This window comes from Triplophysa rosa, linkage group LG2, assembly GCF_024868665.1.
Source record: "Triplophysa rosa linkage group LG2, Trosa_1v2, whole genome shotgun sequence".
NCBI lineage: Eukaryota > Metazoa > Chordata > Actinopteri > Cypriniformes > Nemacheilidae > Triplophysa > Triplophysa rosa.
Window position 1 is genome coordinate 18,475,223 of NC_079891.1, and position 13,438 is coordinate 18,488,660.

At 39.3% G+C, this 13,438-nt stretch overlaps 2 protein-coding genes across 4 annotated transcripts in view; one reads left to right on the forward strand and one right to left on the reverse strand.

The window, feature by feature from the left end:
• The window catches only part of LOC130570786 (neuronal tyrosine-phosphorylated phosphoinositide-3-kinase adapter 1), a 46,328-nt gene that overhangs the window by 915 nt on the left and 31,975 nt on the right, over positions 1 to 13,438 (forward strand). The window contains exons 2-3 of one of the 3 annotated variants that reach the window (XM_057361260.1): positions 1,032 to 1,203; positions 1,864 to 1,974. The gene's annotated coding sequence lies outside the window, so the exon portion shown is untranslated. Of the gene's footprint in view, positions 1 to 1,031; positions 1,204 to 1,863; positions 1,975 to 7,849; positions 7,872 to 8,166; positions 8,744 to 13,438 lie in introns of those variants that run through there. The other 2 variants (XM_057361270.1, XM_057361250.1) reach the window with 2 other exon arrangements.
• mogat3b (monoacylglycerol O-acyltransferase 3b) lies at positions 108 to 5,838 on the reverse strand. Its single transcript, XM_057361279.1, has 8 exons — positions 5,049 to 5,838; positions 4,208 to 4,303; positions 3,928 to 4,035; positions 2,230 to 2,300; positions 1,872 to 2,076; positions 1,407 to 1,581; positions 1,026 to 1,210; positions 108 to 842 (listed from the first exon to the last, which is right to left on the reverse strand). Exons 1-8 carry the CDS (start codon positions 5,062 to 5,064, stop codon positions 688 to 690), a joined length of 1,011 nt encoding a protein of 336 aa, XP_057217262.1. The 5' UTR covers positions 5,065 to 5,838; the 3' UTR covers positions 108 to 687.

Genomic DNA, 13,438 nt, shown 5'->3' on the forward strand with positions numbered 1-13,438 from the left:
TTTTGCACTGACAAATGTGCAGCATTGCACAAAAGCAAATTACATTGGGGGAACAAGATAAATGTTTAAGTGGTTATGATTTTTCTTCATGAAGTGACCACCTTGTGAAAACAAATTAAGAACCTTTATTAAAATACTGATATGTGTGGAATTTTCATCTAAGATATACATGGTTTTAAACATTTTATATTTAGGAATTTTTTTGAGGTAAGAATTACTGTGCAACTTTGAGTCATTACAGTACATTAATAATTTTACATTCAAAATCAAATAAAATGTACATTAAAACAAAAAAATAAAACTGAATTAGAAGGGTCACATCAACTTATCACAATCACATCATATAAGTACAAACATGTTTTTGAGTTTACAATGCTTCTACATTAACACACTATTTTGATGTTTGCTGTCAATGTTTTTCTCTTTTTCTGAATAAAATGTTTGCGTCTGTAAAGGCACAGATACAGGTGAAAAAAGCTTTATTCTGGTTTAAAACCCAAATTAAATTAAATTTGTATAATAGTAGTCTTAGTTCATATTGTGCTTTGAACATTTGGAGAACCAAACGGATAAAACATTAGCATAGAAATAGCATACAAATAAGTAAAATTTCATTTCCCCCTCCCACATTAAATATATCAGACACAACACTGAGAATGTTTTAATAACTGTGTGCGTCCAGTGTTTTTAGATTATGCGTAATTCGTGAGTGTCAGCCAGTCCGCAGCTCGTCTTATGTGTGTGGAAAAGTTCAGAAAGAGCCTCCATATATAATTTGTGGTAATAATCCACCTGTTCTTGAGTTGGATTGTAAACCCGAGGCACAGTTATTGGATGGCCAACTGGAAAAAACAGGGAAATTCATACAATTATTTCTGACTATAATGTCAGGCTGAGAGCAAAAGAAGAAAAGTGGAAATTTCCAGAAAACTGGAAATTCTGAATTTAGACATCCACAAAATATAAGACATTAATGAAAAATAATAACCATAATGTAAGATGTACTGTTAATCTTTTAAACTGACCCACAGTGGTGACGGGACGTCTGTAGGGCAGGAGCAGCCAGCGCCCCCCAGTGAAAAGACATGGAGCAAATCCCATAACCTGCTTAAAAAGAGCTTGCAGCCGTCGACCTATACTGCCCTCAGATAGGACCACCTGCGGGAAGAGCTCATTCTCACCAAAGGAGTACACGGGAACAAGGTCAGCCCTAAGAAAACAGTAAAAGATGAGGGAAATGTCGTTAGACAAACACAACCTTGAACAGTTGAAATTTCCATTTAAGAGCACTTTTACATCTATTACGCAACAAAAAATTAGAAGTGGGGTGGTTTAGAGAATGAAAAGTAGACTAGGCATTTGTTTAAGTCAATCTTTTTGTCTGGCTATGGTTCTCTTTCTCTCACCCGTGTTCAAGCGCCAGTCGTACAAAGCCTTTCCTCTGTTTCATGACTACATTGTTTACTCCTGGAAATGAGGCCAGAGATTCTTCCGCCCCACCAATAATAATGACCACAGCATTACCCAACCCCATATTGCTCAGTGCATAATCTAAGCTCGCCTTACTGACCGGCAACAAACCTAGAAAAAAGATGGAAACATTTTATTTGATTTTTTTTCATTAAATCAGATTTTCCTTCCCGATAATTCCTTCAATGTTTTCTGAGGCTTACTGCAAAACATCATATTTATCACTTGCTGCATTTTTGTGTCACATCTGGCACTGTTTTTATAATACAACTATGCAATATGTGTACAGTATGTTACAAACATATTTCACACCATATACTGTGTACACCTGCTTATATTGTGTTCTTGTTATTCCACTCCTCTATCCTGTTCCTGTGTATTTTTCTCTCACAGATACTGACCTGCACGCAAAATATATTCTCTAAGGAGAGGAATGCGGAACAGTCCGGCCAAGATTGCAAGAGTGGGTCGTACTCCAGGGAAGGTTTCAGCAAATCTGTTGCGGTCAGTACTGAAACATGAGAATGCTCCCACACACATGATACCATGGGGGTGGCAACCCAGAATATAGTTTTTACTGCTACTCAACTCGGCAGTCTTCACCAGCTGAATAAAGAGTGAACAAGAGATGGGGAGAAAGAAATGCAGGTGTAGGAGGATTCAAAATTAATAATGGTAACAATTCATGTACAGGGCTCAAGAATAGTGCATTATTTAATGGATGTTTAAAATGGTTATCTAAACAGTTATGTTGGCTACCTTCACAGGAAAATAGTCTCTGAAATGCCTCCATACTTCCCAGTTTCTTACAAACTTTGTTCTCCTGCCACCTGGTGGACACAGACAAAAACACAGGCAGAGTATAAAGATGCTTCTGGGGTAAGCCTCTGCTGGAAGATGCCGTAATTAAATTAGGGAAAGAAAGCATTTTATCCAGCCATTTAATACTATGTAACCAGGGTTACCCTAGGGTTACCAAGAGTTAGCAGTCCATGAACCGCTTTTGGACCTCGGTATGATTTTAAATGTGCATCAAAGTACTGTACATCATTTTTATCTGCCAATCAGTTAACTCTTTGCTGTATTTGCAACCTTTCATTACACCAGGTTTGTGACAAGCTATTTTTTCACATTTATGATTAATAATCAGCATGTTAAAAGCATTCCATAATGTTCTCATTGGAAGAATTATTTAGAATTTAGAATATTATTTAGCTAATATGGATGGCATGGAAAGACGACTTTAGTTAGCCTAGTGACTTAGTTTTCTATAATGAGAGCATTTTGATTGAATTGGTTGATTTGATTGTTTTTGTTTTTAGCAGATTCTTATAAATATTAAGACTTGTCTTAAGAGAACAAAACTTAACCCCATAGTTATAATCTTTTCTCAGTTATAAGGCCTTCTGCGTTTGATGCATGGCTTTCTGAATGTAAAAAAAGATGATAAAACATCTGACCTTATTTTTACTATACATATTTATTTGGGTTCAATTGATGAAATGTTTTTTTTTTTAATAAACCTCTGCTAGGAAAGAAATATAGAGACAGGAGACCTCTTGGAAGTTTAACTGAATACCCCTGCTATATAATAGTGTATGCAATCGTGCATAAACTCTATTCAATTTATTAATAAAGGTTGGTGCCTTTTTTTAGAGGTATTTAAATTGTGTATTGGACACTGCTGGATGTGATGTCATTGGACAGGACAGTAGCTAGTGAAAGGCTTGAGACAACAAATGCACATTTTTGTGGTGTCATCAGCCAATCGGTACTGTCATGACATCATTTTCCCGCGGCTCCAGCATGGTCGGTCACAGCATTAATGGAATTGTAACCCAGGTATTATACACTTGCTTGCTCCAGTGAACTTAAGGTGCACTGAGTAGGTTGTTATGTTTCACTGGATCTTCTTCATCTCCAGTGGCCTTGGGTTTTATTCCAATACATGTCCGCATGGTTGCATTAATTAACTGCTGCCGCTGTGCAAAAGAGCTGTTGTTTATCTTTTGTTTTGTTCCTATTTGTCTCAGTTTTACTCTGCTACATACTACTCCGTCCATACTGCTTCATATCAATAAAATGAATATGATTGAATTTAGCCTCCACAAATTTTGTGCATTGTCCAGCTGCATTGCTGTTAACATTACTTAACATAACTGTTCACATTAGTTAACGCACCATGAACTAACATGAATAGTTGTATTGACATTAACTAATGTTAACAAATACAACCTTATTGTAAAGTCTTATCTAGGAAGTAAAAAGCCCTATTTATTTCCCTATGTTTTTTTTTCAACTAAATTAATATTTAAATAAACAATTATGGAGTGCACCCTTAATTAATGATGTATGACAGCACTTCTGATTTCTAGAAACGTACATATTGCATAGAAATAAAACCAACATTTTATGACTATTGGGATCGTACATTTGCATTTACAGTCCTGAATTTACCTTTCTCAGGTGTGTACCAATCATAGACCTGCCAGGTGCAGTAGAGAGTGGGGATGAGCCACAGAGATGTAAACATCAGGTACACCATCAAAACTAGACAGAACGTTCCTACACACAAACACTTAACATCAGACACTGTCAGCATTAACAATAATATTTCACACGGGTTCAAAAGTTTCTCTGACACGACGCATTGAAATGCTTAAATTATGGTCATCGGCATCAGACTCTGTGTGTGTGTATTGTGTGTGTCTGTTCATGTGTTTGCTACAGGTCTTACCCAAAAACAGAAATGAAAACACCCACTGTAAAACACTTATGTCTTCGATAAACATTGTCCATTGAGACGTCTCCTCCTTCCTCCTTAACTCCGAAACTGAGAAAGAGAGAGAAGAGATAGATTTAAAGATTTGTCCTTTAATGTACACAGGACCTTCTGTTGACCTCAGATGATCTATTCGGTGTTTTAATGCCACACCGGTCCTGAATACAGGTGTTTGAGGCAATAGATTAAATCTTAGCAGGCAGCAGAGACGGCTGACACATTTACAAGCTATAACACAAATATGTCTTCATTGGGTCTTGTGGTCACAAATCAGAGAGAGCGGGGACCTGTTGAACCTGAGATGCTCGAGAAGACTCTTGCTGACAGCTGAGACTGAGTTTTCAAACATTTTTTCAAAGGGTTGTTCAATGATTTTTTATAATTATTAACATTTTTAGCAATGTAATGTTTTGTTGCGTCTATTCAATTGATTCCAACTCAGGGATATGTCGATAGTGGTTTAAAAAAATGTAAATCTTACATTAGTGTTTAGATTTTTATCGGCAGATTTACAGTGTAGACATGTATTTAAAAGTTCATAATTTGACATCAGAAATGCAACAAATTACGAAATGCATGGGCTTCGTGGTACGTGCAGGTCAGCATCCTTTCGACATTTAGTGTAGCCTATTACATTACACTGATGAAATTAGGTCTATTAATAAACCACATTTACAGTATTGGTCACAGGCATACACGTGCGTTAATCGGCATTTTTAATATAATTATAGGCCTACAGTTTAATATGTTCTTATTGTGTTTCTTTTGTCAGTTCCGAAAAATACAGATCACTTACGGTTATCTCTGCCCATTGTCCAACTTTAAGGATCTTTCTGGCAACTTTTTCCACTTCCTCACTGAAGCTCAGAGACGTGTCGAGTAGCATTTGTTTGCACTTTGATCGGTTCAATTGGTCAAGCAGATAACGATCCACTTTCTAATCACGTCAGTAAAAACGCATGTGGGCAGTTCCAAGACCGGCGATCTTGTGTTGATCTCAGACTACTCATAAATGTGCGTCCAGTCCGCATGACTGCAAGCCGTTTAAGCGTCCGTAAACAATGAAGAAAGCAGTTCAAGTCTTGCTGTCATGACCAGGCATCGAAAACCCTATAAACCCATAGCCTTAAACTAGGATAAGGGCGCGAGATGTTTGTAAATCTGTGATTTTCTCGTGAATATATGGCTGAACAGCGAGGGCTGGTTGAATGAAGAATAGCTCTCGTGAGCGCATGCGGTAGACAGCTCAGCTGTAGGGTGGAGCGAAAGTGTGTGTGCGCGCGCGGCTTGCTCAAACAGTGTTGAAACATATTGCCTAGTGCTTACATTGCTTACTGCCTTTGCGACCTGTTGCACAGAGCAAATCCCCGCAAGAGCAAGATCTCAAGGCATAAGGATTTAAAAAAACATTTACTTGTAAAAAAATTAAACGTAATGGAAAAGTAAAAGTAAAGAATATTGTTATTATGTATATATCAACAACTTCCATTAAAATCAATATTCCATATTAAAACCTCTGCTATTGACCTCTAAAATAAGCAAAGTCCTCTCTCTGCTACTAGCCTATCTGACAAATATTTTTGTCAGGGCTCAATATACAGTTTTTAAACTGCTCTACAGAGCTTGTGTCGTAAAAATACGTTATCTCCTTCGGGAAAGAAGCGCAAACTTGTGTAAAGTCCTAGCCGCCATAGTGCTTCGAAAGGGAGGGGGGCGGGCGGGGGGAGTGAGCCTTTGGTTGCAATTCGCAGCCTCACCGCTAGATACCTACGTTTTATAGACTGGACCTTTAACTCCGCTAAGATCATGCTTTTGAGTCAAAGTGATGTCTGAGTTGTTAAGGAATAGTTCCTTTATAACTGTCAAATGACCAAAACAGTCAGACATCGGAAAAGTTTCTTCCCTCAGACCATCTACCTCTTGAACATTTAAATGTTCTACTGTGCAATAAAAACACGTGCAATACACAACTATATACTCATATTTATTATACATATGTTGTTGATATAATATTCAGCTATCCACATTCCCCTGCATAACTTGTATATATTGTATATAGCACATCTGTACATCCAATATACTGCCTATTGTCCTTTTGTCTAATATTGTCCTTTTTGTCAAATGTGTATTGTCTCTCACATATTTATTTTTTACGTTTTGTTACCTGTGCCTTGTCACTTTTTTAACCTGTATGTGCACGGAAGCTTCTGTCACTAAGACAAATTCCTTGTGTGTCCAAGCACACTTGGCAATAAAGTTATTTTTGATTCTGATGTTCCTAACCTGTTTGACTTTGTTCTGCAGAACACAAAAGATATTTTAAAGAATGTTGGTATTGTAATCAAACAACACTGGTGCCCACCGGGCTTTCACTCCAGAGGAAGCTTTATTTGTTCTAGAACTATTTGACAGAAGTAGGCCTACCTGCTTTTCACACTGCAGGAATGATTTTAGTTCAGGAATGCTTTGGGGGCACTAAATTAGCTTCTTCGGAACAGCACGATAGGAAGTACCAGCGACACAAGTATGTTGACTGGCTGAGCGCATACACAGAACAGTTTTTAAACTGGTTACAACACATAAACCGATAGAAAGCTAATGTTAACGGCATTTGACTGTCGCCTTTGTCTGCACGTTTTGTTCTTTTCTCCGCCTCTATGCAGCACTGTCCTTGTCATGAAAGATTTCATCTGTTAGTGCTCCTTTTCTGTTTTTCAATCTCAATTTATACATCTACATTACATCTTCATGATCATGAAACCCTCAACAGGCAAAAACACAGCTTCGACATATTTCTTTTAATATCTTAATTTTTGTTCCACAGAAAAAGAGGCATATACAGGTTTTAAACAACATGGGGGAAAATAAATTATGACAAAAAATATTTAGGGGTGAACTGTCCGTTTATACAGACATTATCAGATAGACAGGATAATAAATCAAAATTGCTACTATAATGTCATGCACAAGCCTGAAGCAAGGTGTTGAAATATACATATCCCTTGCCAAAGGATTGGGACTTTGCCTGAAATGCCTGAAAGACTAAACAGTTCTTTGTGAGACTTAGAAGGGTTTTCCAATGGCATCTGGTTAAAAGTGGCTTCAGCTTCAACGGCAACATTCTTATGATATTAGAGGTTGTTCATACACGTGCTCATTTGTCATGAGATAGCATATTCTGTTCTGTTTTGTGCAAAGTAAAAGTATGATAATCACTGTTTAATGGCTATTTTCTGGTTTCCTGATTGTTTCTTCAAGGCAATCTAATGCAGTTAATGCGCATGAGCTACTCCAATTAAATGTGTGATGACAATGATTCTCTGTCGTCCTGAAGTGTGAGTACTTGTCTATTTTTATATTTTATTTGCCATGCCTTCATGCTTCGTATCTCGCATTTCTCCTTCACTGCTTGTCTCTTGCTGGTTGTTCTCTCACTCCAGGCATGGATAGCATATGCAGGAGATGTGCATCTATTAATAAAGTGATAGAAGTGTGGGGAAGCTGAGAATGTGATGGCGGGAACAAGATGAGAGGTTTATTATGGAAGAAAGCACAAGGCAAGCTCAGGTTTGGGGAAATGGGCATCCTAATGAGTTCTGCCAGTCGTGGATAATAATATGTGAGTGTAATCTCAGAATTCTGCTGTTATGGACATGAGTGTTGTAATTTACCTGTTCAGGTGAATTGATTGATTGTCTTAAATGACAGTAGGTGGTATTGGTGTGTAAATCTAAGGAATTCATATTGATACACATAGGAAAAGGGAGACAAATTTGACAAAAATATGAAATATTCAGCAATGTACCAATGTTGTCGATGGAGTATTAGAGATTGTTGCCTCAATTGCCTCACGCTGACAGACTGCTTACGTCCGCACACAACGCAGACAAGATTGTAAATACGTGCGTCGAGCATGATACAACGTCATTTTGGGAGAGCGAGGCGGCGCAGCTCGGCATCTGCTTATCCTGTGACCGACGATCACTAAACCGAGAACTGCAATATTAATATTTATAACTGAGCGAAGTGCGCCGCCACCACCGCCGAACTGATCTGTTTATCCGTGGGGTCTGCATTTATTACCGCGGCGCGGAATCGTCTCGCGGTCCAGCACCAAAGACCGTTTCACCATATCTGCATTTGTGAATGGTTCTATGGGCCTGTTTTGAACGGATGTTTTTTTTCTTCAACGTCGCAGTGAGCTGCACCATGGATAGCGAAGCGCTTTCTCATCGCGCTCCGTGAGCTCATCGCGGAGAGTCAATGGGGATGATGATGTTGTTTACAAAAACCAGCCAGCCGTCAGCGCGCTGATGCTCAGTCTCCCGAGCTTTCATTCTGCGTCTAATCTTTTATGACACGTTCGGAAATTACTGTCACATCCGTATTTGCTTTATGAAGAGGGCAATGTCATCGTCAGTAGACCGGCGTGGATTTGTTGTTGTCTGATTTTACTACTTGTCCTCCGCAATTCGACTTCTCACCGTTTATGTAAGTCAATCTACCCTGTACAATTCCATCAGTTTCTCTGTGCATCGGCTTTTAAACGAGTGTCTTTCAATCTGACGAAATTTGACCTCAATTGTTATTGACTTGTGTGAAAATATGATTATAAACATCTGGGAAAGATAGCCATACGATCTCCCACAGAGGAATCGGCCGAACACGCTTACATCCTATTACCGCATAGCCTGTCAAATAAATATTTTTTCATGGATACACGTGTTGTGTCTTTTACGACCAAGCGTATTCCTGGAGACTGACTTGTAAAACCAGGGCTGTTTTTTCAACCTCTCGTATTTTATAACGAAAATAGGTGTCGGCGGATTTGTGATCTCGATTTCACACGGGCGAGAGAGAATAATGTTAGTGCTGTTCATAACAAAATGTGTAAAGGCAGCGCCTGTGGGTAGCTATATGTGATCATCAGAGCGAAGATAAGTGTCGCTTCTGGAGGAGCGTCTTTTAGGTGGTGCAGGGTGTGCATAGACTTTCAAGAGTTAGCCTACATCGAGAATCAGGGAGTGCAGGTGCACGCTTTCCGTCATGTCTATAGTTTAATGGAAGAGAAATGACATCAAGTTGATTTTGTGTTATATTTTTACATTTTGTTGGTCACAGGCTTGGTTGTCAGTCGTGTAAAGGGCACCAGTTCAACGCATCGGCTGCTCCGTTGAAATAGTGAGTGGATTGTGTCGTAATATTCGTCTCACGTAATGTCTGCAATGAATTGCGCGTGAAGGTGGCATCAGAATGCCAATGGCACGTGCGACAGGCTACAACCACAGCCAATTTTATTACGGTCGTGATGTGATAGTAAGACGGGAGGCGTGGCTGTGTGCGTGCGTGTGTCTGTGGCGGGATTTACTGTGCCTGTGCTCGCGTGAACCCGGACACGACTGCTGAACCGAGGCACCTTGCGATGGCTCATGTGTCATCCTATATAATAATATCAGTCAGTTAAATTGACCACCAGAGATTGACATTACGCGCGGATTAAACGCAACAGAGGCGGGGTCAGGCTTAATACGGGGAAAGCCGGTTTTCGAGGACGTTTAGACTGGAATACACTGCAGACGTGAAGAGAGACCGGCCCCACCTTGTCTGGGGGCTGTGGAAATTGTACAACAGGGCTTATTAGCAAAATTGTCTACTGTCCAAATTTGTGATCAGTTAGGAATGACATTCATTCATGAATCCTTTTAAGAAAATGGCACAGAATGGAACTGATTAGACAAGTAGTATCATGCCATCATATGATATGATGGCATGATGAAAATTGTCTTGTGACATTATTGTAAAGCTCGAGATGGAGACCATTGGAATCCACTCGTGAAGAAATAGTAAAGAAAGGTTTTCAGGTTGGGCTTTAGTCCTGTCTGTGTGTCAGGATGATCCAGGCTCAGGCTTCATGCTGCATATTTCCAAAAACGACCGAATATAATTGTATGTCATGTTTGCATCTGAGCAACAACATGATGTCTGTTTTAGACATGAATGGAAGGAGATATGAGGGAAGTGAAGATAAATCTTCACCAATGTGCCAAGAGACGGAATTAAGAAAAGCTGGCTTGGTTGTTCATTGGAATGAATTCATCTCCATGTCCGATGAATTCATTCCGACGAACAACCAAGCCAGCTTTTCTTAATTCTTAATAATGTTTTTCACAACTATTTTAAAATAGATGAATTGCTATCCTGGTGGGCATATAGTGCAGTCATACAGCATACTAATATGCAACATAACAGTAAAAAAGCATAACACTTAGTTAATTTAGTGTGGTAAAGTAGTGCTGTTAGGCACCAGCTGTAGCAATTTAGAGGATTTTTTCTGACAGCAAATATATGAGTGCATTTCCTAGGGAATGCTGTTGTAGCCCTGCTGAATAGAAGTGTAGAGCACATGAACATATACGATACGCACATACATTATCCAACCACTGTATGTGTACTGTATGTGTTTCAAATCACTCTGGAAACCACCTAGATGACATTGAAGGATGAAAAGGACAATTAAGTCCATGTCGTGTTTAGGACTACAGAAGTAAAATTGAGGATAGAAAAGGAAGAAGACAGTGGAGAGTGGGTCCCTGTCGTACAGGACTCTGACAAGCAACAGCAATGTTTCAGAGCAAGATTCAATAGACCATATCTTGTATACAGACTTGGGAAACATGAAAGAGGACATTACATTTTGATGTTTTTCACAGAAACGGTTTCTACTGAAAGAATTTAAAAGCAATAGAATGATGACCAGAGATGTTCAAATCGCCACCAAAAGTTGTGTCTCCTGGGTCCACAATAGCTACGGCTTCATAGAAGTCAACATTTTCAGGTTGCACAGTGCTACTACCATTGCGGTGTAACACAGAAATACACAACCGATGTATTGAGGGTAATTGTAGGGTAGAGAACATCAGCAGTGGTTAAGACTGTGTGTATGTATTCGTGTTTTCTGCATTAAATGCATAAAAATGATTTGCTATAGAGGAGCATTGACTGTATCTGCTGCAATGAATCTGGGGAGTTCTTCACAAATGGGGCATAGCAGGTTACCACGTTTTCTTTTATTTACGCCAGTGATTCCCACCCAGGTGTATCCCAGAGGGTACTTTGTTCCAGGGGTAAATGGAAAGATTTGGGTTTTGCTTTGTTACATATAAAGGTTATAAAAGATGAATTGTTTTTCAACTAATCATCAATGTGATGTTTTCAATGAATTTTTAAAGAATGAAATGAAATTTGTGTGATGTGTGCTAGATTTCTACATTTGTATAAATGACACATACTTGCGAGCGTAAAGCTGATATTAATGATGTTGTTAGATTATATTCTGTATAACATATCGCAGATATCTGGTTTGTGTTAAAAAAGGAATCTCACAGAAAAGGGTGTAGAAACGGTTTACACTGAGTTATGGTACTGTACTATTCTTCTTGAGGGTGTTTTTGTGTATATGGCTATATGTTTAAGTATATCATGCTTGCGCGTGTGTGGTTGTTTTTATGCGTAATGCATTGTGTAGGTGAGTAGCCTTTGGGTGGTTAGCGTTGGAAAATATTTTTGCTTCTGTCATCACAGCACCCACATCCTTGTCCTCATCCTAACTCTACACACGCACACAGACATACACATACAGACACCAGCAGTTCTTTGTTCACTTTATAGACTCAGCACATGGAACAGTTGTGCAATAATACACACATGCATTACATATGAAAGCAATACTCAAAACAAAGTCTTCCCCTGGGATGAGCATGTGAAGAGGTCCGTTACTCCACCGTCTGCCCCTGGCTTAGCTTGTGTGGGTGTTTGTATCACTGTGCACTTTTGTTTGTGGATTTGTACATACATGCAGTGCGTGTGCATAAACACACACATGTATTTTAGATGCAAAGATCTGCTGCTAAATATGTTATATTTGTAAAACATAAATGCAGATACGGCCACTACTTTCATGCATGAAATGTGCAAATAGCGTTTGGTGACTATTTCATAGATAAAAGATAGAAACCCTTAACCCCCCTTGAAATTCACTGCCTGGACTCCTCCCAAGTCCCCCCCCCCATTTCCAACCCTGGGTACATTTATATCGGTATATCGGTACGTACTGTCACAGGTCAGAGTATGCCATTTCAGATGCAAGATCTATTTAGATCTGTTTGATTAGAGTTTTAGCTATTCTCTGCAGGAAAATGGGTCTCCAGGAGCAGGACCCTGCCGTAGATGATAGATTTCACTTCACTAGTTGTCCCACTTCATGTGTGTTCACACTGTTTCGAAAAGCCTTGTGTTGTTAGTTTAGTGTGCACAAACCGAGACATTACAACATAGGAGCATACTCGATTCTACCCTTTATCTGTTTCAAGTTTGTCTTCGGTTACATTTGGCGTGACGTTTTTGTGTTTGCTCCACGTGTTTGTTTATGTATGTGTTTGCACACGTATTGGCATACATATGTCTGTGTGTGTGTGTCACCTTGATTACTGCAGATTCCAAAGAACATCATGGAGCCAAGGAAAAACTAGGAGAAGAAGAGAGAACAAGGGAAGGAGAACATAGAGACGGAGGGGGAGAGGAGGTCAGCGAGTGCCTGTGTGCATAAAGTGAGAGAGTGAAAATTGGATGCAGAGAAAAAATATAGGAAAAAGGAAATATATTTTGTCAAATTGTGGATGGTCCCCCAGCTGAGGGTGCACTTTGTTTCGATAAAACACACCCAGACACATGTTCACATGAGCTGTGTGTCTCAGGAAAGGGTTGTTGCGGCTCCTCCGTCGTTCCTTGCTAATTGGCAGTCTGCTGCAGTGCTCAGGGTGTGTTGGTGTGTGATTGCTCGTGTGTAAGGGTGTTTTCCAGACGGTGCAAACACACACAGCTACTCTCTCACTGGAATATTACCCCACTGAACAGACAGACAGACCGAATGCAGCTTGCGAAGGATTTTTTTTTCTGTTGCGTTGACATGCAGGGTAGTTCATTATGTTCCATATGTGTGAGGTAGCCATCTTGATTGAGTAACAGAGAGAAATCAGAATTCTTTTTTAGATCAGTCTGATTTTGTGATTATGTATGGTCATGAGTCAATATAAAAGGATATAAAACCTAAAATCACCTACTGTTTGTTAGGTCCACCAGTCGGTGATTCCCCATAAGGAAAGTGGCTAACTGAATATATTAAATAAT